Source organism: Cucumis melo, chromosome 4, assembly GCF_025177605.1.
Source record: "Cucumis melo cultivar AY chromosome 4, USDA_Cmelo_AY_1.0, whole genome shotgun sequence".
Lineage (NCBI taxonomy): Eukaryota > Viridiplantae > Streptophyta > Magnoliopsida > Cucurbitales > Cucurbitaceae > Cucumis > Cucumis melo.
Genome location: NC_066860.1, coordinates 22422675 through 22449455, shown reverse-complemented (window position 1 = coordinate 22449455; position 26781 = coordinate 22422675). Strand labels below are relative to the sequence as shown.

The 26781-nt window shown below is 32.3% G+C and overlaps 1 protein-coding gene, 2 long non-coding RNA genes and 1 pseudogene across 3 annotated transcripts; all 4 read right to left on the bottom strand.

Moving 5' to 3' along the window:
- Nucleotides 1-4153: 4153 nt before the first annotated feature.
- LOC103502753 (pyruvate kinase 2, cytosolic-like) lies at nt 4154-12647 on the bottom strand (annotated as a pseudogene).
- LOC127148969 (uncharacterized) lies at nt 5371-8807 on the bottom strand. Its single transcript, XM_051083406.1, has 4 exons — nt 8702-8807; nt 8339-8427; nt 5828-5936; nt 5371-5585 (listed from the first exon to the last, which is right to left on the bottom strand). Exons 1-4 carry the CDS (start codon nt 8805-8807, stop codon nt 5371-5373), a joined length of 519 nt encoding a protein of 172 aa, XP_050939363.1.
- A 1691-nt stretch (nt 12648-14338) lies between the features above and the next one.
- LOC127148899 (uncharacterized) lies at nt 14339-24724 on the bottom strand. Its single transcript, XR_007820126.1, has 4 exons — nt 24513-24724; nt 23722-23815; nt 23254-23381; nt 14339-15228 (listed from the first exon to the last, which is right to left on the bottom strand). It is a non-coding gene; the product is annotated as an uncharacterized LOC127148899 (long non-coding RNA).
- A 112-nt stretch (nt 24725-24836) lies between these two features.
- On the bottom strand, nt 24837-26719 carry LOC127148898 (uncharacterized). Its single transcript, XR_007820125.1, has 3 exons — nt 26477-26719; nt 26041-26379; nt 24837-25073 (listed from the first exon to the last, which is right to left on the bottom strand). It is a non-coding gene; the product is annotated as an uncharacterized LOC127148898 (long non-coding RNA).
- Nucleotides 26720-26781: the final 62 nt, after the last annotated feature.

Genomic DNA, 26781 nt, shown 5'->3' with positions numbered 1-26781 from the left:
TTTCATGAAGTAGTCAAAACCTCTCAACTTAAACAGATTAACATTACCTGTCAAGATCGACATTAATATCGATTGCAAAAGTTTCACAAATGGGAGCCATGGAGTCTCTCTCCCATTTCTCCACGAATCCAGTGCTCTTCTTGTTATGGTTCTTCCTTTTCATGTTAACTCACCTCCTTTTCCAACCTACATCTTTTAGAAATCGAACTCAATCGTGCAATTGGAACGAACAAAATTAGAATTCAATTGAGTCAATTCATTCTTGAAAATTTGAAAGCAAAACTACATGAATTTTGACTCACGTATTCACATATATATGTATGTGTGTACTGTTTTTTCTTGCTTATTAACGTTTCCTTTTGTTATGTCATGTTTTAAAACTTGAAAATTTGAAACAACGTTCAAGCTAAGAAAAGAAACTCCATAACACAAGCAAGCAAAAGTGATTAATCACATTTTTGTCCAAATAGAGCTTACAATACTCTCCATAAGTCAAATGTGATGTGGGGGACTTCAAACTTTGAGAGAAAAAGAGTTATTGAATGACTTCAGAATCAAACAAGCAAAAATCAAAATATATTGTGATAACTAAAGCATAATATATCTAAGAATCACCCGTTTCACAACATAATAAAACATATAGATAATAGGCATCACTTCATTAGAAAAAAAATTGAGAAAACAGAAACATATGTTGTCAAGATCCATACCTCTAGCAATGCTTCGACATGCTAACCAAGTTGGTTAGACAAAAAGAAATAAAAGAAAAATACATATTTTCTGATGTAATCATTAGGCTCATTGTTGAAGCACATCCTTTAAAATTCTACATGCAAAAGAAGTCATAAAGGAAGTTGAGAGAGAGTTCTTTTGGTAAAATTCTTCACACAGATTGAAAAGCAATAAAGAAGATAAACCTATCAGAACCAGTTAACCTTTGTGTTCTTTCTTCTTTCACTAACCATTCTCTTCATCTTCTTCTACTTGTTAATTGTTCTACCTTCATAAATCTTCTATTTCTTCTCTTATGTACAATTGAAACAAAAGAGGAAAACTTTTGAGAGATCTAAGATTTGCATGACTGTAAGGTGGAGAGTAACTAAAGTTAAGTCATTTGCATTTCAAGATAGAGCACCTATGTAGTAAATACAAAATTAAAGTGGAAGAATCTCTTAATTATACAAAAAGATTTCACTTTGGGTATGGACAATTGGGTTTTAGATCCAATTGGAATAATAGTTAATAATCAACCAAGAAACACTAACCAATGGCGAATTACCTCAGAGTATCCTTGAATTTCCACCACAAATTAAAGAACTTACAAGATTACCACAAATGAATGGAAATAGAGAAGAAGACCTTTATATAGATTCAGATTCTTCTAAAAAAGAGGAATTAATTCCTAAATCCTCATCCCAACACTCCTCCAAGATATCAGACCCTAACATTGTTTCACTCATTCAACATTACAAAAATATGAATTAAGAAAATTTTCAAGATTCAAAATAAGAATCTGACTTAAATAAAAAAGAAATGCAATTTCATCAAAATTTTAAGGAAAAAGAGACAATTATTTCCATCTCAAACTCAGCAAACTTTAATTTTTTATAAAAACATCCCACTAGGATTGCATGCATTCTAGTTAACCTAACCGACTGAACTCTAAGCATAAGGCAGATATGGTTTTGGTTAGGCCAAAAGTGAAAAGTTCTACCCGGCTTAACTCTAAAAGCGAGGCAGGTCTGGTTTTGATTAGGCCAAAAGTGAAGAGTTCCCCACACAAGCTCTGATACTGAGGGAGCCCAACGCATTCTACTTGACCTAACCGGCTGAACTCTAAGGGCGAGGCAGGTCTGGTTTTGGTTAGGCCAAAAGTGAAGAGTTCCCCACACAAGCTCTGATACTGAGGGAGCCCAACGCATTCTACTTGACCTAACCGGCTGAACTCTAAGGGTGAGGCAGGTCTGGTTTTGGTTAGGCCAAAAGTGAAGAGTTCCCCACACAAGTTCTGATACTGAGGGAGCCCAACGCATTCTACTTGACCTAACCGGCTGAACTCTAAGGGCAAGGCAGGTCTGGTTTTGGTTAGGCCAAAAGTGAAGAGTTCCCCACACAAGCTCTGATACTGAGGGAGCCCAACGCATTCTACTTGACCTAACCGGCTGAACTCTAAGGGTGAGGCAGGTCTGGTTTTGGTTAAGCCAAAAGTGAAGAGTTCCCCACACAAGTTCTGATACTGAGGGAGCCCAACGCGTTCTACTTGACCTAACCGGCTGAACTCTTAGGGCAAGGCAGGTCTGGTTTTGGTTAGGCCAAAAGTGAAGAGTTCCCCACACAAGCTCTGATACTGAGGGAGCCCAACGCATTCTACTTGACCTAACCGGCTGAACTCTATGGGAAAGGCAGGTCTGGGTTTGGTTAGGCCAAAAGTGAAGAGTTCCCCACACAAGTTCTGATACTGAGGGAGCCCAACACATTCTACTTGACCTAACCGGCTGAACTCTAAGGGCAAGGCAGGTCTGGTTTTGGTTAGGCCAAAAGTGAAGAGTTCCCCACACAAGCTCTGATACTGAGGGAGCCCAACGCATTCTACTTGACCTAACCGGCTGAACTCTATTGGAAAGGCAGGTCTGGGTTTGGTTAGGCCAAAAGTGAAGAGTTCCCCACACAAGTTCTGATACTGAGGGAGCCCAACGCATTCTACTTGACCTAACCGGCTGAACTCTAAGGGCAAGGCAGGTCTGGTTTTGGTTAGGCCAAAAGTGAAGAGTTCCCCACACAAGCTTTGATACTGAGGGAGCCCAACGCATTCTACTTGACCTAACCGGCTGAACTCTAAAGGTGAGGCAGGTCTGGGTTTGGTTCGGCCAAAAGTGAAGAGTTCCCCACACAAGTTCTGATACTGAGGGAGCCCAACGCATTCTACTTGACCTAACCGGCTGAACTCTAAGGGCAAGGCAGGTCTGGTTTTGGTTAGGCCAAAAGTGAAGAGTTCCCCACACAAGCTCTGATACTGAGGGAGCCCAACGCATTCTACTTGACCTAACCGGCTGAACTCTATGGGAAAAGCAGGTCTGGGTTTGGTTAGGCCGAAAGTGAAGAGTTCCCCTCACAAGTTCTGATACTGAGGGAGCCCAACGCATTCTATTTAACCTAACCGGCTGAACTTTAAGAGCAAGGCACGTCTGGTTTTGGTTAGGCCAAAAGTGAAGAGTTCCCCACACAAGCTCTGATACTGAGGGAACGCATTCTACTTGACCTAATCGGCTGAAATCTAAGGGCCAGGCAGGTCTGGTTTTGGTTAGGCCAAAAGTGAAGAGTTCCCCACACAAGCTCTGATACTGAGGGAGCCCAACGCATTCTACTTGACCTAACCGGCTGAACTCTATGGTAAGGCAGGTCTGGGTCTGGGTTTGGTTAGGCCAAAAGTGAAGAGTTCCCCACAAAAGTTCTGATACTGAGGGAGCCCAACGCATTCTATTTGACCTAACCGGCTGAACTTTAAGGGCCAGGCAGGTCTGGTTTTGGTTAGGCCAAAAGTGAAGAGTTCCCCACACAAGCTCTGATACTGAGGGAGCCCAACGCATTCTACTTGACCTAATCGACTGAAATCTAAGGGCCAGGCAGGTCTGGTTTTGGTTAGGCCAAAAGTGAAGAGTTCCCCACACAAGCTCTGATACTGAGGGAGCCCAACGCATTCTACTTAACCTAACCGGGTGAACTCTAAGGGTCAGGCAGGTCTGGGTTTGGTTAGGCCAAAAGTGAAGAGTTCCCCACACAAGCTCTGATACTGAGGGAGCCCAACGCATTCCACTTGACCTAACCGGCTGAACTCTAAGGGTGAGGCAGGTCTGGTTTTGGTTAGGCCAAAAGTTAAGAGTTCCCCACACAAGCTCTGATACTGAGGGAGCCCAACGCATTCTACTTGACCTAACCGGCTGAACTCTATGGGAAAGGTAGGTCTGGGTTTGGTTAGGCCAAAAGTGAAGAGTTCCCCACACAAGTTCTGATACTGAGGGAGCCCAACGCATTCTACTTGACCTAACCGACTGAACTCTAAGGGCGAGGCAGGTCTGGTTTTGGTTAGGCCAAAAGTGAAGAGTTCCCCACACAAGCTCTGATACTGAGGGAGCCCAACGCATTCTACTTGACCTAACCGGCTAAACTCAATGGGAAAGGCAAGTCTGGGTTTGGTTAGGCCAAAAATGAAGAGTTCCCCACACAAGCTCTGATATTGAGGGAGCTCAACGCATTTTACTTGACCTAACTGGCTAAACTCGAAGGGCTAGGCAAGTCTGGTTTTGGTTGGGTCATTTTTTTCAGTAGCACATATTATTAAGTATGTACAGTAATCACAATATTCAGAAAACGAATAGCATGTCTTCTAATCATTTCTAAGTTATCAAAATATGCATTTTCAACATATTTAAGATTTTCAAATAACAAACACAACCACAAACCCGAGCTTCATGCTCAAAGGTTAGGCAGACATGCTTTTCTAAGCTAAAAAGCAAAATAGGCATGGTATTTATTCTAGGAATAAATAATTTTAATTTTAACCAAGATTCTAAAGATGGAAAAAGAAAGGAGGGGAACAGAAAACCTCCCCTTGCTTGCAAAGGTTCCATGTTCGGTTATACTTCATTTCCGTTTATTCCTACATAAAGAAAACAAAAATGTATATCAAATTTTATTAAAGAGGTTAAACTAAAAATTAAAAAAATATATATACAGAATTTAAAAGAAAGCCATAAAATTTTGCACTGTTTAAGTTCGACCGTACAACCGTATTTTCCCTAATTCAAACTGGATCAATGACCAAGGGTTTCTCAAATACTTTTAAACTTCACCTAGAAAACCTTCAAAACTTTTATTCCATAAGTCTTATATTTGTCCTTATTCGAGCATTGTCCTTACTCCAAGAACAAAATTGACCGTTCAAACATGTCACTTTTAAAAGTTTTATTTGTTTTGGTCTCGACATATTCAATTCGAAGATAGTCTAGTAAAAAAGGGTAGTATTTGTGAAAGATAGAGAACTTTTGGTGCTATTTCCAACCATCACCCAATTAAATTCTATCTAAAATGTAATGAAGCCTAACATCAAAGACGAATTATGATTTAAGGAAGTGGGAAATAGATAAGCTTTAAAATACTATCATCTTACATAACTTGAAACAAAAGAACAACAAAAAACTCCTTTATTTTCAATTAAAGGAAAACACTTACCTCTTATCACACTCTTCCTTCACTCAACACACGGGCTTTTGGTCTGTCTTCAAAGAACAATCCTGAAATTGCGAAAAAGAAAGTCAAATTCAAATGTAAGATCACAACTAAAATGAAAAAATAAATCGTAGAGATAAAAATTTAGGCATCTTCTAATAGTACAAAAGCTGCAAAAGAGCTCTTTTCAACCTCTACAATAACCGATTGAATGCTGACCTTTGTACAAATGTGCATATAATGGACATCAGAATTATGCCCAAGCATGGTTTCTAGTGGCCTCGCATCGATGTCAAATGGAACAGGTTTCAAGAGGTCCCATTCTAGAGGGTCAGTCCTCTTCTCTAAAACAAATTTGTCTGCAAGATGTCGATGATGGGTAAGGATGACATGATAAGAAGTAATGCAAATGTTTCAAAGCGGTTTAAAGACTTGAGGTAAAGTGAAGAACCATGACTTTGGAACATATAATGTATACTAGTTAAATAGGTTGTAAGTTATAAACTTTGTCAAAACCCATACTCTAATCTCTAGTCTATGGCTCCGTGAGATTTAAACACGCATTTTCTAATTGCCCACCTAAACATGTTTGTTGCATCACATCCAATCCATTGATGAAACAACAAATACTCTATCCATCCATAATCGATTCCAATGACTTGCATCTTAGTTCCAGGAGGTCCACAAGCTGAGGCAGTTGACTCCTTAACCTAACCTATTTCAAGATTTTGGAGTTCAGAGCAACCGTAGCAGGTTCTTTTAGAGTTCCAATCACAAGTATATGTTAGAGTGATAGGAGGAGTGGTTTTGGAATTTGACTATGAATTCAAATGTTTACCTAGAAAAAATGAACATTATTATGGTTAAGATCAAAACTAAATAGTTATCAAATAAGACCTAATAGATTTGATTTTAACAACCTTCACGGTGAGTACTTGGGATTCACTCTGGCTTTGTGTAGGAAAATTGGTTTATATACTCATTTTGCAAGTCAGAGATTGCTTTTTGAAACCAGAAGACAGATCGATCTTATGTTTTTTCATGTTTATGACATTTTGTATCTTCCCTCCTTTTCTCTTACGAAATTTTAACTTCACTAATCTTAGAGTATAGTGTAATTCATCTAGATGTGAAGAACTTGAAAAGTACTTATGAAATGCAATCATCCATATTCATTAGGTGAGTTTCCAAGTTCTAACTTGTAAACTTCTTTCATTTTCAGACAAGAATCTTTTATCCATGATAAATCAATAAACTACATCAGTCTTTTCTTTTGCAAAAGCACAAAAGCTACTCTTAAAGAAAAATGTCATGGAGTCCTCCTATAAGCTCTAGAATTGATGTCAAGTGAGAACAAGGGATAAATGTCATGGAGTCCTCCTATAAGCTCTTGCTCAAAAAAATATGCATTACTAGGGTAAGTACTTTCTTGTTTCTCACATAACAAGAATGCCAAAGAAGCACAAGTATAATTTTATAATAGACAATAAGCTAAACTTGTAAAAATACATACAAAAAAATGAATCAGAGGGTAAAGAATCTTTTGAAGACGAACCTCAATTTCTGTAGACCCCACCAAAAACAGATACTTCACGATCTTTCTTGATCCCACAATACGAAGAGCGTCTTTGAATATTCCAAAATCAAAAAAATTGGAAGCATTTTCAACTTTTGGAGAGCAAAAGGTGTCGGCACTCAAATTGGCACTCAAAAGTTTGCCTATGTAATTGCAGTTTAGAGAACAATTTGCCTAGCTTTCTTCCCAGCAAGTTGTTTTTCTCTCTATAGTGAATAAATACCAAAACGCTCCAATAACCTAAAAGAATAATATTATTAAAAGCTTATTAGAAAGCACACGAGAGTAACTGTGGTATCAATTATCTACTTCTTTTCTGTATGTTCTTCACAAAAACAAACTAATAGTTTGACCTATTGATTATCAGTTGAAAACACCTACTAACTCTTTAAAACGAACAACAATGAAGGTTGATAAATGAACCTACATCCTGGTATTCTCTTCCAAATGCACAATGAAACATAATACTATATTAAGAATAAGCATGGTTATGACATTATGTATTATCACACCTTGAAGCATTCATGTCACATATTGCTTTTTGAAACCAGAATACAATTCGATCTTATGCTTTTTCATGTTTATGATATTTTGTATCTTCCCTCCTTTTCTCTTACAAAAAAGTGGCAATTAACGTACATGGCTTGCAGCATATGAAGGAAGAGATTGAATGCAGCAAACAGCCTTTATTGTAGATGTTCCTTTGGAAATGAATTCATGGTTCTTAGGTAGGTTAGCTTTCTTCGAATTTACTCTCCTTGAAACTTCATAACTGTGTAGCTTATGGTTTTTATTTTATCATTTGGGTGGAGTATTGAGATTTTACTGTAATTATTTGTTTCTATCTTTGAGATGTTTAAATTCCTCGATTGGAAGTTTTTCGTAACTTCCTTAGTTCCTTGGTAATATTTTCATTTGATCAATAAAAATTTTCTGTTTCGAAGTTAAAAGAATCGAGGTAATTATGTGACAAATACGGATAGGGAGAAATGCAAGAGTTCTTATCAAAAGAAAGGGGATGGGGAGAAACTCTGGCCTCTATCAAGGTTCCACCTTCGGTTGGGTGAACTTTTTCTAACTCACGAGCCCCTTAGTGCACAGGATTTTAGAATGTTTTCCCTTCTCTTTTTACTTTAAATAGTATCAAAGAAACTTTTTAGTTCTTTTTGTAGGGGAGAAACTTACCTAAAGAGACTCGACAGAGTAACAAAAGAATGCAACACTAAATGGTGGTTATAACGGAAAGCATGCAGCATTTTCTTTGGCCATAACAGCCTCCACTTTTAGAGATATTCCTTTGTTTTACTGGTAACTTTATCCTTTCTCGACAAGGGTTCGTGTTTTCCTTCTACTTCCCTTTAATGGGCCCTTTTCTAGTCCTTTTAGTGCACTCATGACCTCACGTTAAATGTTCGTTTTCTCCAAATGAAAGTTGTGCCTTCATTAATTCATTAATGAAAAAGTAATGGAAATACCTTATACTACATAAAGCTTAGTTCAAAAACTGTGTTTCTATCTCATACACACACAAATTACCTCAACACATATTCTACTAACGGTTGAAACGGTTTCTACTGGATGTAATCCATGCAATGTCTCAGCCCCAAGAATAATTGCATCACTTCCTACACACTCATGAGAAGACAGGTTATAAAAAACGTCATACAATCATACCCCCAGTCAAGAATGGAACTAAGAACCCTGATTTATACTAAATATAATGATACAATTGAACATAAAATAGATAAATTTTAAAAAGTTCAACCCAATCTTCAGCATTAGTTATTATGAGATCTGTGGCTTTAGAAGGTAGAGAGGGATTTAAAAGAACCATGACTTAAAAAATCCCTACATCTTCGGTCTTTAAACAAAAGGAGATTTAAAAATTGAATAACTCACCATCAAGTACAGCATTGGCAACATCAGTAGCTACTGCACGTGTAGGTCTCAAGTTGTTAGTCATGCTGTCTACCACACGAGTTAAAACAGCAGGCTTTCCAGCCATATTACATCTATAAAGGGCAGTTTTCTGAAACAAAAACACCTGTAACAATGTAGAAAACAGAAATAATCAATCCTAAGGTAACCATGGTAAAGAATACGAGTAAAAAGTGAGCTAACAATGACTTACCTCTACACTTTCAATCTTTGCAAATATTTGAGTTTGGTTAAGGTCACCTAGCTTAGAAAGAAATTGTTGAGCCTACATAAAAATTTAATTTAGCAATCAATATCCTCTATTGTAATAATCAACATAGTCAAATCACCCACAGTCGATCATTTGTTTAAAGTGAAGACTCAATGCAAGGAAATAATACTTGTCTAACATCTTCCACATGTCTAGCATGTGACAGAGAGAGGAAGTCGATCTTGTTTTTTACTCCCCACGTAGCTATGATCTAAAGTCACCAGTCAGCATCAAAAAATACTATGAACTACCAATCATGTGAAGGTTGTATAAGCTAATTGCAAGCAATCAATTAGAGAGACTTAACAGACATAACAAACAGGAAACCGAAGAATGTTACTCTTTGTCTTTCTCAGTAAGTGTTGGAAGATCAATGTGAATTTCAGCAGCATGCAAAGTGTACATCGTACCAACCAACGTGGCAGAGTTCTTTACCACACAACCAACATCATCTCCTTTCACTTCGAAAACCTGATAAATCCCCAACAGACATAACTCAACATAACATCATTTACCACGATTCCTTACAGTGAAAAAAAATTTGAAGGTCGCTACCAATATGCTCCATTACCTCCAACCAGACAGATGTTTCACTTCCAGTAAAGAGGTACTGACCAAGAAAAAGGGTGTCTCCTTTCTTAAGGACCTATATAAGAAAATTTCAAATTTAGTAATATGAAGGAGATTACTGTATAATCAATGCAGTGAAGGAAAGGACGCCTATCTTTTATGAAGTTTGACTTTGCAAAATACCTTATTTGCATAAACTAAAGAATATTAAAATCTCAACCTCTTATCAATTTTTAATGAAAAACTCACGTGTCTTCATACGATGAAATTTTGACTGAGAGTAAATTGCATCAAGCAACCGACACGATGCAGACAAGTAATTAGATCATTAGTATAGTCAGTTAACATTGGTTTAGTTGATGATTTTAGATTAAATAATAGTTTGGATTTATTTATTTGTTTGTTTTATTTTCTTGTATAACAACAAATAGCCGCTTCTAGAAATATACAAGGGGCTTTTGAATATCAATTTAAAATAAAACTTTAATTCATAGAAAGTTTTTCCTGAACTTCAGGGCTACAGATTTTCCTTGTTTGGCTGTGGATTTGGCCTAATCTAAAATGTTCCACTAGTATGAAGTTTTACAGTATTTCCCAACCTTTGAAAATCCACCATAATTTATAGGTAGCAGCTCCGAAGATGCCTCTAGTTCTTGATTGGGTGTTAGAACAACAAACCCATCTTCCTGAAGAGAGATAGATTTCTCACTTTAGTTACAACCAACACCTCAGGACCCGCTGTATCCAGCATAACCTGAAAAAAGCAGAAGAATTATCTTACTTATTCTTTGGCCAAGTTACTAAGAAAATGGTAGAAAAGTTCAAATGATAAAATATACACTCAAACATATTAAAAACGAACATACAGCACAAAGTTTCTTGGTGCTTTTAACAGCCATCTTCAAATTTTCCAAAGTCTCTTGATGGTACTCCGGACTACGCCATGAAAAGTCGAACCGAGCAACTAGCAGCCACCAAAGAAAGAATAGAAAAACAAAAGTTCCCTACTTTAACAAAAGAAGAGTTGCTAAGGAAGCCAACCATACCGGACATTCCAGCCGTCAAACAAGCAGAATAACTTGTACAGATCGAGAGTTAGGACCCAGAGTACCAACAATCTTAGTCGTTGTAGGAAAGAAGCTCTGGAAAACAGGAGGGCAACAAACAACAAAATTTCAAGGGGCCTCAAATACAAGAAAAAAATGCAACTTTGGAAGTTAGTAGTGCAGAGAAAGAAAGTAAGAGAAGTCAGTTCTGGCTTAAAAAATCTCTTTTGACTCCTTCCCAACTTCCCAGATGCAATTGAACCCCTTGAAAATGAATATGATGTGAGTGATTGTTACTAAAGGAAAAAAATAGTTTACTGATGATGAATTTAAGTAGCCTTTCCTTTGTAATTGAATGATTTAAAGAGTGATCTAATGAATGTTGTTAAAACTACATGAGGGGAGAGAAACTCGACCATGGAGAGAAAATGGACAGTGAATGAAGTACCAAAAAAACAAACTAGCGAATGCAGTCATAGTTAAAATAAAACCATCTTCAAAAGTAGTCATAACTCAACCAAATGGCACTACATTTTCTATAAACCCAACTTTTCACTTTTGAAATGTTCAATTTGTGTTAGTTCCTACACACAAAAAGGTCTCAAACTCTTAAAATGGATAGAACTACAGGGCTACAGATTTTAGTATTTTTGTGAACCTAAAGCAATTATAAAGCATAACCAAGTAGCAAACACAAACACAAACACTTGATGAAACTTCTAACAGTCACAAAAACTTTGGAAGTTATTAGTGCAGAAAAAGAAAGTGAGAGAAGTCAGTTCTGGCTTAAAAAATCCCTTTTGACTCCTTCCCAACTTCCCAGATGCAATTGAACCCCTTGAAAATGACCATAACTGACTCAAATTACAGTAAAAAATCAAATTGAGTGAACATATGGCAAGTGGGTTCAATTCCTTTTACCACAGAAAACTATAATACAAGTTCTTTCACTACTTAAAACCCAAATTCCACAACCACAGTTACGCAAGAAGAAGAATAACAACAAAAATGCCTCTTAAACTCCAACAAGAAGCACAGAAGAACTTGAATTCCAAAAGGGAACTTAACTTACCTCCGTACTTCCATGGCTGAATAGAGTGAGCTAGAAATTAGAAAACACAAAGAATGAAGCTGATTTTGAGGTGCATCTGGAAGGCAATTTAAAGCTTTTGGCAGTAGCTATATAACAGAAATTTCCAAAGTGAGCCGCCATAATCGACTAAAAACAGAAATCAAAATGAACGAGTAATCAAAGTAATATTCAGTATATCTGAAAAAACAAACATAATTATTCTGATAAACCCTGCATAATTATTCTGAGATTATAAAGATGGTGTTTAAAATTGTATTCAATTCATTTTAAAAGGTTAACCATGAAAAGGAAGAACAGTGGAGACCATGAACTACTAAAGGCATGCAATTTTTCAAAGTATCATGATGAGAGACTTCATGCTTTAAGAAGTCTATGACACAAATCAAGCTATAAAGTGTCAAACGTTTTTTAATCTTTATTAAAGTTTATCTTTTTTCATGCTTTAGTAATAGAACTAATTTCACTTAACAAGATCCAAAACTTGATGATTAATCTTGAGTTTATGATTTCAACCGCATACGGAACTCAGTTCCACCAATCTACAAAATTACAATATTCAAAATATAAAGGATGGCATACAAATTATCTATAGACATTTTGAACAACTGCAACAACCTTTTTTTAGTACACGGTTGCAGGGATAGGGGTGCACTTAGGTGCGCATATTAGCACGAGAAAGATAAAAACCTTCATTAGAAGCCGAGTAACGTCTGCCATTGTGGATACACACTCCTCTGTTAAATTTTCTACACCAGATTTTCCATCTTCTCTAATCTGCGAGACGATTCAACATAAGACCAAATTAATTTTTCATATTACAGGAAAATGTCATTTCACCACCGAAATTAAGACAAAAATATACCAAAACCCCCATAATCACACAACGTAAACTACCTTCGCAATAGAATCAGACAACCAAGGGATGGAATTCTCAGGAACGGTCTCCATACTGAGCTTGCGCTTAAGTGGGTTAGAAGAGGGAGCAGGCTCTTCAACTTAGTCGGCAAGGGTTTGGAATCGGGAACCATGGAATTGGGATCGGACGGTGAAGCATTTTCTTTGGAAGACGACGTAGGTTTCCGAGGGGTCTGCCGCTCTTGATTCCGGCGCCGTTAGCGCTAGGAATAGAAGATGGCAGTGGATCGGCAACATGGGTACATAGCAAAATAGGGTTTCTTGGGTGCATGCTTCATTTTAGAGAATGGAAATTGAGAGATGGGAAGAGTGAAGATGAGGAAGACGAAGGAGACAAGAGAGCGAAGAGAAGGGGGGAGAGGAGAGAGATCGTTGCAGTTGAGAAGAAAGACGAAGAAGTTAGAAATGAGAGAGAAGTTGTGAAGGGAGGGTTTCGAAGAAGAGATAATGAAGTTTTTTTTGAAATTTGAAATAGTGTAATATGACTTGTAACGTATAAAAAATAAAACATTTATTTATAAACATTAATAAATTTAAATGTGCTGTGATTTTTTTTTAACATCTCGTCCAAATTACACATTTTTTATTTTAATTCAGTATTTATCGGAGTAAAAATAGAACTAATTTAGAATAAATAATTCTAAACGTCCTTAAACTTTTAAAAGGATTCAAAATCACCTTTTATCGTTACTTTTAGATGAAGTTTTATTTTAAGAATATCCTTGAATTTAAAAAAAGTTCAACCATACTTTTATTAATCTAAATTTTATATCAATTTTATTACTAACTAAAATAAAAACTTAAATTTTAAGTTAGGATCATAGTCTTAATTTTATTTAACTATTAACATATTGTGATTGATCGAAATCCAACTAATTTTTATAATTATTGTTGTAATTAACACGATTAATTAATTGTTAAAATATATATATTTGACTAAACACTTTTTTTTTGTTTGACTAATTATAGTATGTTTTAAGGAAAAATTTTCAGTTTAAAAATTTACTCTGATTCTATATGAATAAGAAATACTTTTCTAAAAATTATTGACTATATAGTATCAAAGCTGTTCGTAGTTGGTGGTTTTCTTTTCCATTAGAGCTTAAGTTTAGGTCATCATTGAGTAGCCGTTTATTGACACTGTCGAACTCAAAATAATGTTAAAACTGCTAAAAATATTTACAAAATAGAAGTCTATTCAATAGTTTCGATATTCCACTTTCATGGAAATATTAATTTCTATGGAAATTTCAAAAAAAAAAGTGATATAAGTTATAATTAATTACTGAAACTTCCATTGTGACTTAATTAGACTATATATGATTGTCATTTATAATATGTACGACAACATTTAGATGTCCATTGTAAATGGATGTGTAAATCAATACAAGGACATAATTTAAAACAAATGGAAAACTAATTATACTACAAAATAAAGTTTAGAAATATTTGAAGTTGTAATAATGAGAAATTTCGTGAAAAATGTTTGAATAATGTTCAAAACAAATATAGGATTTTTCTATATCTAGTTATTTTCAAAATAAATTGTTTTAGAAATTAAAGTTTTGGGTAAAAAATAAAGCTAAAATTTGAAAAAAATATAACACAAAAAAATGAATCATAGAATTTTAAATATGTATCAGAACTATAAATTAAAAAAAAAATCTTGATATGAACTAATATAGTTAGTCATAAAAATCGATTTTTTGTTGATATGTATAAATTTCTTGAAATTTTGAAATTTGTTTTTAATGGAGAGAAATAGAGTATCTCAAAATATTCTCGAAAATTTGAAATTTCATCAAAGAACCATTTTTCCCTTTCCCCCGAGCCCCCTATCCTTATTGATAAGGAGTTCCTTCGGAACCACTAACACCTTCCCCTCAACCCTCCGGGGGAGAGACACCTTAGCTTGAAGACTGAGGATGATGGTAGGTCTTACGGCAAGGAATGAACGAGTCCTTCGAACGGGACAAGGCTCAAAGAATTTGAGAAAAATTGGCTTGGTAGGAAGGAAACCGTGCACCTACACTCCCTTCGCGGAGCGAAGCCATATACCACAAACTCGGAAGTCGGTAGATGCTACCGACAACTCAAACTAAGGAGAGAGGGATCAAGAAGGAAAGGTTAGCTGTTAGTTGACTTTTTCACTATTCAAATTTATGTACTGAACTTCCCCTCTTTGTCGCGTCATGAGGATATGAGGATGTTGTCTATGGCTCTGCTCCTATACGAGATCTTTAGAGAGCGCAGAGCTCACCTTCAGGTTATTTCTAGCAGGTTATTTGTAGGTTATCTAAAGGAAAGGTCTAAGTTAGGTTACAAGGTTTCCTACGAAGCCGTCTAGTGACTCACTTTCTTTCAGGTCGAGTATTTCTAGATTTTGCAGAGCTCACCTTCGGGGTACTTTTCTAGGTCCTGCTAGAGGTACATGATTATCTGGTTACGGAAGGAATCTAAGAAGGTTCATTTAAGTTAACTCTTTCTCAACCCAACAGGGGAGAGAGAGCTAAAGTCACACTGCTACATGGGATGATTTCAGAAAGACTACAAGCTCCGTAAGGAGTTGACGTGCTCTCCATCGTCATCGCCAACGAAAAGCACAAGGACAACTCTGCACATTTGAATGTGACCCTCTTTCATGAGAATGTGACTTGGTACAATGTCATAAACTGCATTAGGCATGTTTTACGAGAATGGGAAGAAAGCCAGTGCTGGACACTTTTCGCAAAGAAATGGCAGCAAATGACCAAAAAAGGAAAAAGAAGATTCTCAAAATTTCAAAACAGTTCATAATATAAAATGCAAGAAAATTAAAAGATAATAAATCTAAATTATTTCTCATAAACAGACAACAAAGAAACTTAAAAGAAAAAGAAAAAAAAACTCGAGTTCCAAAAGGCAATTCATAATACATGATGCAAACAAGCTAAACAATAATAAATATAATCTAAATTTAAAATGTCTAAAAAAAGTCATGGTGATAAATGACAAAAAAGAAAGAAAAAGAAACTCAAAATTCGACAACATCAATAATGCAAAAATGCAAGACATCGCACAACTTATTTTTAAAGATAATAAAATTAAATTAAAGATCTCTCTAGAAAAGAGATCACACAACAAATGACAAAAAAAGAAAAAGAAAAAACTCAAAATTTCATAACACTCCATAATACAAAATGCAAGTTAAAAATATAATGAACCTAAATTAGAAAATGTCTCATAAAGAGAAATCGCAACAAAGAACAAAAAAAAAATAAAAAAAAAGCAGAAACTCAAAATTTTAGAACAATTCATAATGCAACAAGCTGGAAAGATAATAAATCTAAATTAAAAATGTCTCATAAAAAAACATTACAAATGACCAAAAAAAAGAACCTAAATTTCAAAAAACAATGCATCTTTCAAAATAATCCATAATGCAAAAGTACAAACTAAAAGATAATAAATCTAATCTAAAAATATCTCCTAAAAAGACACCCCAAAACAAAGGACTAAGAAAAAGAATCTACACTTGTCCTAACAAGAAATTAATATAATAATTAGATTATTCAATGTCATAACAAAATGAGAATTTAATAAGAAAATAAAAAAGAAAAACCCAACCAGAATGAAATTAGAGGACAAACAAATCTGAGAAAATTATATTGCTATGTTGAACAAAGAAAATAAAGAAAATTATATCAAAAGCAACATATACAACACCAAAAACATCAATAACAATAGAACTAAACCAAAGAATTTTACATAAAAAAATAACATGAAAGAGAGAAACAAGAAGGGAAGCTTTGAATAATCATACACAATTAAGTTTCGAAGAGCGACAGAAAAGAATTTAGACATCATAAAGAAAATGCAACTATGTAGAAAGAAAATGAATTTTTCATTTATTCGAAGAGAAAAAATATCATCGACTAACAAAATAAAAGAAAGAAAAGAAAGTCTTTTTTCAAAATAATATATTTTTTAAAAGTAATGCCAAAAATAGAATAAAAGGCAAACTATTAAAAAAATAGTGTAATTTGAGTCGAGTCGTGTATCCCACAAAAATAGGGTAAGAAAGTAATGTCTAATGCATGAACCCTACAATTTCTTCTTTTTTTTAAAGATGTGTAATATTCAAATCTCTAAATTCCAATCTGCAAAAGTATATTTCTTATTAAATATTTTTCAAATTTCAATTTTCAATTTTCAAAAATACATTTCTTATTAGATATATTTTCAAATTTCAATCTCCAATATATATATATATATATATATATATATATATATATTAACAAAATACGTTATTAAATATTTAATTCTCCAAATTCCAATTTTCAAAAATATCTTTCCTTATTAAATATATTTCTAAATTCCAATTTTCAATTTACAAAAATATCTTTCCAAAATATCTAATAAGGAAATGTATTTTTGAAATTTAGGAAGATCTTTTTGAAAATTGAAAATTTAAATATTTAATAAGATATTTTGTTAACATATATTTTTTTTAAAAAATTGGAAATTGAAATTTGAAATTGAAAAAGTATTTAATAAGAAAAATATTTTTAGAAACGGAAATTTGGAGTGATATATATTAACTCCATATATACATAATAAATATATGAAGTCCATGCAATGAAGTCGTGAACCCCATTCATGACTTCCAAGCAAAATCACGTATCTAAATTAGCCTATTTTTGTTGATAGTTTGCCTCTACCCTATTTTTTACATTACTTTTAAAGAACACATTATTTAAAAAGAAGAATAAAGAAACAAAGAATACCAAAAGTAAAAATTTCAAAACAATCTCTAATACTAAATACAAGCTAAAATAAAAATGCCCCATATCGTACAACAAATGACCAGAAAAATAAAAAATAGAAAATCAAAATGTAGAACAATCCATAATGCAAATAATAATAATAATAATAAATCTAAATTAAACAATTAATAATACAAAATGTAGAAGCTAAAAGATTCTAAATCTAAATCAAAAATACCTCAAAAACTAACAACACGCAACAAAAGACTTTAAAAGAAAAAGAAAAAACAAAAATTTCAAAAAACAATCCATAATGCAAACCCTTTAATAATATATCTAAATTAAAAATGTACCAAAAACAAATAAACTCAAAATTCCGCAACAACCAATAAGCAAAAATGCAAGACATCGCAACAACAAAGATGAAAAATAAAAGAAAAAATCCAAAATTTCATAACAATCCATTACTAAATGCAAGTAAACAATAAACCTAAATTAAAAATGAAAGAGAAATCTCACCAGAAAGGACACAAGAAAAAGAGAACAAGAACTCGAAATTTCAAAATAATCTATGGTGCAGCAAGCTAAAAAGATATAAATCTAAATTAAAAATATCTCATACAAAACATCGCACAACAATGTATCATAAACTATATATGTAAATTAAAAATGTATCATGTTATCACACAACCAAGACCAAAAAAAAAAAAAGAAACTCAAAATTCTGCAACCAATAATGCAAAAATGTAAGATATCGCACAACAAATGATTAGAAAAGATAAAGAAAAAACTCAAATTTAAAATGTAAGTAAGCTATAATAAACCTAAATTAAAAATAAAAGAGAAATCTCACAAGAAATGACAAAAAAAGAGCAGAAACTCAAAATTTCAAAACAATCTAAAAAGATAATAAATCTATATTAAAAATGCCTTATAAAAACATAGCACAACAAAGGACAAAGAAGGTATCATAAAATGTTATCACACAACAAAGACGAAAAGAAAAAGAAACTCAAAATTTTGCAACAACCAATAATGCAAAAATGCAAGATATCGCACACCAAAGGATCAAAGATAAAGAAAAAACTAAAAATTTCATAACAATCCATGATACGTAAGTTATAATAAACCTAAATTAAAAATGAAAGAAAAATCTCACAAGAAAGGACAAGAAAAAAAAGAGCAGAAACTCAAATTTTCAAAATAATCAACAAACAACAAAGAAAGAATAGTAACTCAAAATTTGAAAAAAGTTATCACACAACAAATACCAAAAAAAAAACTCAAAATTCCGCAACAACCAACAATGCAAAAATGCAAGACATCGCAGATAAGTAAGCTATAAGAAATCTAAATTAAAAATGAAAGACAAATCTCACAAGAAAGGACAAAAAAAAGCATAAACTCAAAATTTTTAAATAATCTATGGAAAGCAAGCTAAAAAGATAATAAATCTAAATTAAAAATATCTCATAAAAAAACATCTCACAACAAAAGCCGTTGAAAAAAAGTAACTCAAAATTTCAAAAGATATCCATAATAAATCTAAATATAAATTATCCCATAAAAGAAACCACACAACAATGGAAAAAAAAACAGAAGCTCAAAATTTGAGAACAACCATGAGTAAGCTAAAAATAATAAATCAGTGCCACGTAAAAAACATTGCACACAACAAAGGACCAAAAAGAGTGAAAAAAAACTCTTTAAGTTTCAAAACTACAAAATTCAAGCAAGCTAAAAATAATAAATCTAAATTAAGAATGTTTCATAAAAAATCATCGCACAACAAATGACAAAAGAAAAAGAAGATTCACAATCACATAACAATCTACATACAAAAATGAAACTAAAATTAAATTTTTAAAAAATGAAACTAAAAGATTAATCTAAACTAAAAAATCTACTAAGAAGACGTTGCACAACAAAAGGAATCAGAAAAGAAATCTACACTCGTTCTTAAAATAAGAAATTAAAAAATAGACCCAACAAAGATGAAACTAGAAAACACGTCTTATATTATTTCAACAAAGATGAAACTAGAAAACACATCTTATATTACCGTTGAAATAATATAGAAAAATTGATTCCCAGACAACCAATTTTCTTAAATCCATCTCAAATTTACAAAAAGCACTCTCCATAATAATTATGATAAAAGAATAAAGTTATAATATATCCAAAAAAATCAAACAAAAAGAATTTCAAAGTATTTAAAGAAAAAACACAAAAGAGAGAAAAACAAGGGCAAACTTGAATAAGCAAATAGACACAGTAAAGTTTTAAAGAGACAATGAAAAGAATTTGAACACCATCATAGAGAAAATGCAACGAAGTAGGAAGAAAATAAATTCCATAGTTATTCATAGAAAAAAAATATCACCAACTAAATAAAGAGAAAAGAAAAGAAAAAAGAAAAAGAATACTGAAAGTAAAAATATCATAATAAAATTCAAATTTCAAATTTCAAAATAATCTCTAAGACAAGCTGAAAGAATAAATTCAAATTAAAAATATCCCATGAAAAGGTATCACACGAAGAAGAAAAAAAGAAAGTCAAAATTTCAAAGCAATCCCATAATGCATGCAAGCGGATAATATAAAAAAAAAACTCAAAATTTCAAACAACAATCCACAGTACAGAATAAATGCAAGCAAGCTAGCTAAAAGATAATAAATCTAAATTAAAAATGTCTCATAAAAAGGTATCAAACAACAAAAGGCTCAAAAATTTTAAGCAAAAAATACAAACTAAAAGATAATAAATCTAAATTAAAAATATATCTTAAAAAGACATTGCACAAACGACCAAGAAATAAATATAATAATGATTATTCAATGTCCAACCAGAATGAAATTAGAAGACATATATCTTCTTAACAATAGAGGTAAGAAAAATTGATTCCCGGACAACCAATTTTTCTTTAATCGCCTCAAACTTAAAAAGAACAATCTCCATAATAAATGATAAAAAAAGAACAATTCCCATAATAAATGATAAAGAAAAAAAAGTTATAATGTATCCCGAAATTAAACAAGAAAAAATTCAAAACTATGAATGGAATTAAGCAAGACACAATTAAAGAAAAAAAAACCTCAGAATGAAAAGAAGAAAAACATATACTTGACAATACTCTGAAAACATCGATAACATAACTAAACCTAAAAAAAAAAACCAACACAAAAGAGAAACAAGGGAAGATCTCAAATAGACACGATAATATTGAATGAGCGGGTGGAAAAAATTTGAACATCATCATAGAGAAAGTGCAACTACACAAAATGAAAATAAATTCAACATTTGTTCAAAAGAAAAACAATACCACCAACTAACAAAATAAAAGAAAGAAAAGAAAAGACCGAGAATACCAAAAGTAAAAATATAACAAATTCCAAATTTTAAAACAATCCCTAGTACTACAAAATACAAGCTAAATGTCTCCTAAAAAGGCATCGCACAAAATGCAATCTATAACACAAAATGCAAAGATGCAATCTATAACACAAAATGCAAAGAAGCTAAAAAATAATAAATCTTAAATTAAAAATATCTCATAAAAAGGCATCGCACAATAAAAGACAAAAAAGGACTCAAATTTTCAAAAAAACAATCAATAATACAAAATGCAAACAACCTAAAAAAATAATAAATCTAAATTAATGTTTCATAAAAAGTCATCGAACAACAAATGCCAAAACAAACTTATCATAATTTTTGAACAATCAATAATATAAAAACACAAACTAAAAGATAATCAATTTAAATTAAAAATGTCTCCCAAAAAGGCCTCGATCGAAAAAAGAAAATAAAAATTCAAAACTTCAAAAAACAATCCATATATTATTCAAAATGCAAGCAAGCTAAACGATAATAAATCTAAATTAAAAATGTCTCATTAAGAAACATAGCACAACAAAGGATAAAGAAAGAAAGAAAAAGAAGAAACTCAAAATTTCAAAAAAAAAAACAATTCATAATACAAAATCCAAAAATAATAAATCTAAATTAAAAATAAAAGACAGGGCAACAATAGATCAGAAAAAGAAGAAACTTAATTAACATTTTAAAACAATGCAATAGTTAAATTCACAATCCATCAGAAATGGCTCTTTATCGACTAGAAGAAATAGTAACATTATTTTGAACAGTCCAATAGTTCAATTAGAAAACAGCCAACAAATCTAAAAGAATGTCATAAAAAAGAGGGTAGGGGTTGAAGTTTTCCAACCCCTGTGCAAATAGCAAAGACCAAAAGAAAATAAAATCCACCCTATCCAATGAGAAATAAATTTAACTTTATTATTCAATCGTCATAACCAAATAAGCAAGATTTAAAATTAAAAGAAGTAACAAAAAAAAAGACCCAACTAATGTGAAACTAGAAGAAGACATTAACAAAGGCCAAAGAAAGAACCCACATGTCTTCTATTAAGGTAGAATTAAGATAATATAGAAAAATTGATTCCCAGAAAAACCAATTTTCTTAAATCACCTCAATATTACCAAAGACGATCTCTCAAATCAAAATGAATGATAAAGGAAAGAAGCAATAATATATACAAAAATCGCAGAAGCAAAATTGCAAAATATTAAAGAAAACGAATAGAAAAGCCCGAGAAAAGGAAGTCTTTTCTACCTTTTCTCTCTACTTCCTTCCTTTATCTCCTTCCTTAATAACCCCATATTAAATATGCACAGAGAGATAAAGAAATATAAGGTCACTTCTTCCGGAAAAAAACAACAATCTTTCGAGAACCACATTTCAACAACCAATTGTGTGTTTAAATGCAAGCAAAAAAAACTAAAAGGATTACATAGAATACACAACTAAAGTGAAACTAGACATGTCTCCTATCAAGGTAAAGTTAAGGTCATATAGAAAAATTGATTCCCGGACAACCAATTTTTCTTAAATCACCTCAAAATTAGCAAGGACGATCTCTAAAATAAAAATGAATAATAAAGGAAAGAAGCAATAATATATACAAGTATCACACAAGCAAAATTCCAAAATGTTAAAGAAAACCTTGAGAAAAGGAAATCTTTGCTACCCTAAATCCTTTATCTCCTTCCTAAATAACCACATGTTAAATTATGACATAGAGACACAGAAATATAGGTCACTTCTTCTGGAAAAAGAAAAACCGACGATCATTCAAGAACCTCACCTCAACAACCATATGTGTGTAAATGCAAGCAAAAAAACTAAAAATATTATATAGAGTATACAACTAAAGTGAAATTAGACATGTCGTCTATCAAGGTAGAGTTAAGGTAATATAGAAAACTTGATTCCCCGACAATCAATTTTTCTTCGATCACCTCAAAATTACTAAGGATGATCTCTAAAATCAAAATGAATGATAAAAGAAAGAAGCACTAATATATACAAATATCCCATAATCAAAATTCCAAAATATTAAAGAAAACGAATAGAAAAACCTGAGAAAAGGAAGTCTTTTCTACTTTTTCTCTCTATCTTGTTCCTCCATTATATCATTCATTAATAACCGCATATTAAATTTGCACATAGAGATACAGAAATATAAGGTCCCCTCTTCTGAAAAAAAAAAACCGACAATCTTTCGAGAACCTCATTTCAACCATGTGTGTGTTTAATTGCAAGCAAAAAAAAAAAAAATTACATAGAATACACAAATAAAGTGAAACTAGACATGTCTCCTATCAAGGTAGAGTTAAGGTAATATAAAAAAATTAATTCCCGGACAACCAATTTTTCTTAAATCACCTCAAAATTACCAAAGATGATCTCTAAAATCAAAATGAATGATAAAGGAAAGAAGCAATAATATATACAAATATCACAGAAGCAAAATTCCAAAATGTTAGAGAAAAAGAATAGAAGAACCTGAGAAAATGAAGTCTTTTCTACCTTTTTCCCTCTACCTTCTTTCTCCTCTTTTCTACCTTTTTCCCTCTACCTTCTTTCTCCTTTATCTCCTTCGATAAATAACCACATTAAATTTTGACATATGGATACAGAAATATAGGTAACTTCTTCTGGAAAAAGAAAAACCGACGATCATTCGAGAACCTCATCTCAACAACCATGTGCGTGTGTAAATGCAAGCAAAAAAATAAAAATATTATATAAAATACACAACTAAAGTGAAACTAGACATGTCTCCTATCAAGGTTAGAATTAAGGTAATATAAAAAAATTGATTCTCGGACATCCAACTTTTCTTAAATCACCTCAAAATAACCGAGAACGATCTCAAAAATCAAAATGAAAGATAAAAGGGAAAAAGCAATAATATATACAAATATCATACAAGCAAAATTCCAAAATGTTAAAGAAAAAGAATAGAAAAACCTGAAAAAAGGGAGTCTTTTCTACCTTTTCTCTCGACCTTCTTCCTCCTTTATCTCCTTCCATAATAACCCCATATTAAGTTTGCACAGAGATATGAAGAAATATAAGGTCGCTTCTTCTGGAAAAAAAAGAAGAAACAATCTTTCGAGAACCTCATCTCAACAACCAAGTGTGTGTGTAAATGCAAGCAAGAAAACTAAAATATTATATAGAATACACGACTAAAGTGAAACTAGACATGTCTCCTATCAAAGTAGAGTTAAGGTAATATAGAAAAATTGATTTTCGAACTAACAAATTTTTCTTAAATCACCTCAAAATAACCAAGGACTATCTCTAAAATCAAAATGAATGATAAAGGAAAGAAGCAATAATATATACAAATATCACACAAGCAAAATTGCTAAATATTAAAGAAAACGAATAGAAAAGCCAGAGAAAAGGAAGTCTTTTCTACCTTTTCTCTCTACCTTCTTCCTCCTTTATCCCCTTCCTTAATAACCCCATATTAAATATGCATAGAGAGATAAAGGATTTAAATGCAACCAAAAAAACTAAAAAAATTACATAGAATACACAACTAATGTGAAACTAGACATGTCTCCTATCAAGGTAGAGTTAAAGTAATATAGAAAAATTGATTCACGGGCAACCAATTTTTCTTAAATCACCTCAAAATTACCAACGACGATCTCTAAAATCAAAATGAATGATAAAGGAAAGAATCAATAATATATACAAAAATCACACAAGCAAAATTGCAAAATATTAAAGAAAAAGAATAGAAAAACCTGGGAAAAGGAAGTCTTTTCTACCTATTCACTCTCCCTTCTCCCTTCTTCTTCCTTTTATCTCTTTCCTTAATAACCTCATATTAAAGTTGCACAAAGAAATAAACAAATATAAGAGTCACTTCTTCGGGAAAAAAAACGACAATCATTCGAGAATCCCATTTCAACAACTATGTGTCTGTTAAAATGCAAGCAAAAAAACTAAAAAACAATATAGAATACACAACTAAACTGAAACTAGAAGACACACGTATTCTATTAAGGTAGAGTTAAGGTAGTTTAGAAAATTGATTTCCGGATAACCAATTTTTCTTAAATCACCTTAAAATTACCGAGGACACTCTCGAAAATCAAAATAAATGATAAAGCAAAAAAGCAATAGTATATAGAAAAATCACAAAGGCAAAATTCCAAAATATTAAAGAAAAAGAACAGAAAAACCTGAGAGGGGAGGAGCTGGCGAGGTTTTTTACGGCAACAATTTTTGATTTCCTAAGCAGAATCTCAACAGAATCATCATCTTTGGAAGCTTCATTCACTTTTCATATTCAGAGAAGCATTTCATATTCAAATTAGCATATGGTGCTGCAGCAATGTAAAGAATATACAAACATTTAAGCTAAATATTGCTCAATGCACAGATGGAGAAAAATTATTGACGGTTATTCACACCCTCTATTTTAAGAACCATCAACATTCTTTGCAGTTACTAGATTTTAACAGATCATCAAGTTCCTTTGAGTGTTTCACTCCAGCCTCCATCTCATCAACTTACACACCCAAATCTTCATCTAATTTGCTTTTTGATTCATCAGTTTTCCTAGACTGAGTTTCTAATTTCGTATTTTCCTTCTCGATTTCTTCACTAATTGTTAATTTACTTAGTAATGCTTTTTTAGAAAATCCATTTAGTAATTTAACGGAGAGGGATAAGTAGAAGAACATTAATAAATAAACCTATTATTAGGATAACTTTTAGCCTTTAAGATCTAACAAAATTTTGCATTAATACTTCAATAAAGTGATTCATCTATTTTTCACATGTAAATTTTGAACCTCTTGACCAAGTTAAGTAATCAATTTATTCGTCAGCAGAAAATCTTACAGAAACTGTTCACTCTAAAGAAATAATCAATTTATTTTTCTAATTGAAATAGAAATTGCTGCTATTATTTAAAAAAAAAAAAAAGAACTTGAAGGACAAAAATTCAGGGAAAAGAACAGAAACAATCAGTTTAATAATTACTTTTGGTCTTAAAAGGAAAAAAAAAGTGTTTAGTAGCAACAATTTATTTTAAATGTAAAATACATTTTTTTCTAGTAGTTAAAATTCATTTATTACCAGAAAAAATATTTTCAATTTTTATTGAAAATCACAGTACAAATATAAGAGTGTAATAGTACCATTGGGACAAACCAGAATTTTAGAGATGAAATGAGAGTATTTATAGATTTAATTTTAAAAAAATATCCAAAAGAGGATCTTATTTATTTTGATATATATTTATATAAATATCTTAATTAAAACACATGAAAAGTAATGGTGTAGTACCTGTTAACAAGGGACGACTTTGATTGCCAGAGGAGAGAAGCTTCTTCCTTTACAACAAAGATGGTTGAATGATTGAGCAGAAGCTTATTACTTGTTGGACAATCAAATATTTCCCTTTTACTAGTTTTTACTCAAGCCTAAATAACCAAACACCCCTAAAAAACATAACAATTAAGGCATCAAGGTAATTTCTAGCTGAAACAAGAAAAATGAATTATCTCCTTACTCTTAAGCCTAACTAAGACGCTTCAAAATCACAAGATTAAACTACAGAATCAATAAACGATTCAGGTACTCCAGATCTATCACCGTATAAAAAACATCCTCGATTCCTTCAGCCTATAAGAAGAGCAAACAATCCAAAATCAGAAAACAAATCTTGAACAAAACAATCTAAAGTCAAAAGATGAACACTACAAGAAAGAAGATGACTCACAGATTGAAGATCAAGCAGCAAGAGCGTCGGCATGGCGACATTGGTGATATTGGCCGGAATCTTATTTCTCTTAGGGCTTGGAGCTCTCTCCTTGACAGGGTATGGAAATCCATGGCGAAAGGAAGATAAAATTTTTGTTTGCATGGAAGAAATTTTGATAGATTTTGACACTGCCATGGCTGTCAAAATTTCTTCAATCCAAACAAAATTTTGATGGTGCCACAAGAAAAGAAACGAAAAGAATTCGAAGCGAAGCATTCCGATGAAGATGACAACTGGAGGGGCTTTAAATAGGATGATCCTAG

Bases quoted from the DNA above. Each gene is read 5' to 3' on its own strand.
- LOC127148969 (XM_051083406.1), bottom strand. From the start codon at position 8,807: ATGGCTGGAAAGCCTGCTGTTTTAACTCGTGTGGTAGACAGCATGACT. The intron at 8,428-8,701 runs GTGAGTTATTCA...ATGAGTGTGTAG, and splicing joins TGCCAATGCTGTACTTGATG to GAAGTGATGCAATTATTCTT. The intron at 5,937-8,338 runs GTAATTTGTGTG...GAAATAGGTTAG, and splicing joins TTAGTAGAATATGTGTTGAG to GTTAAGGAGTCAACTGCCTC.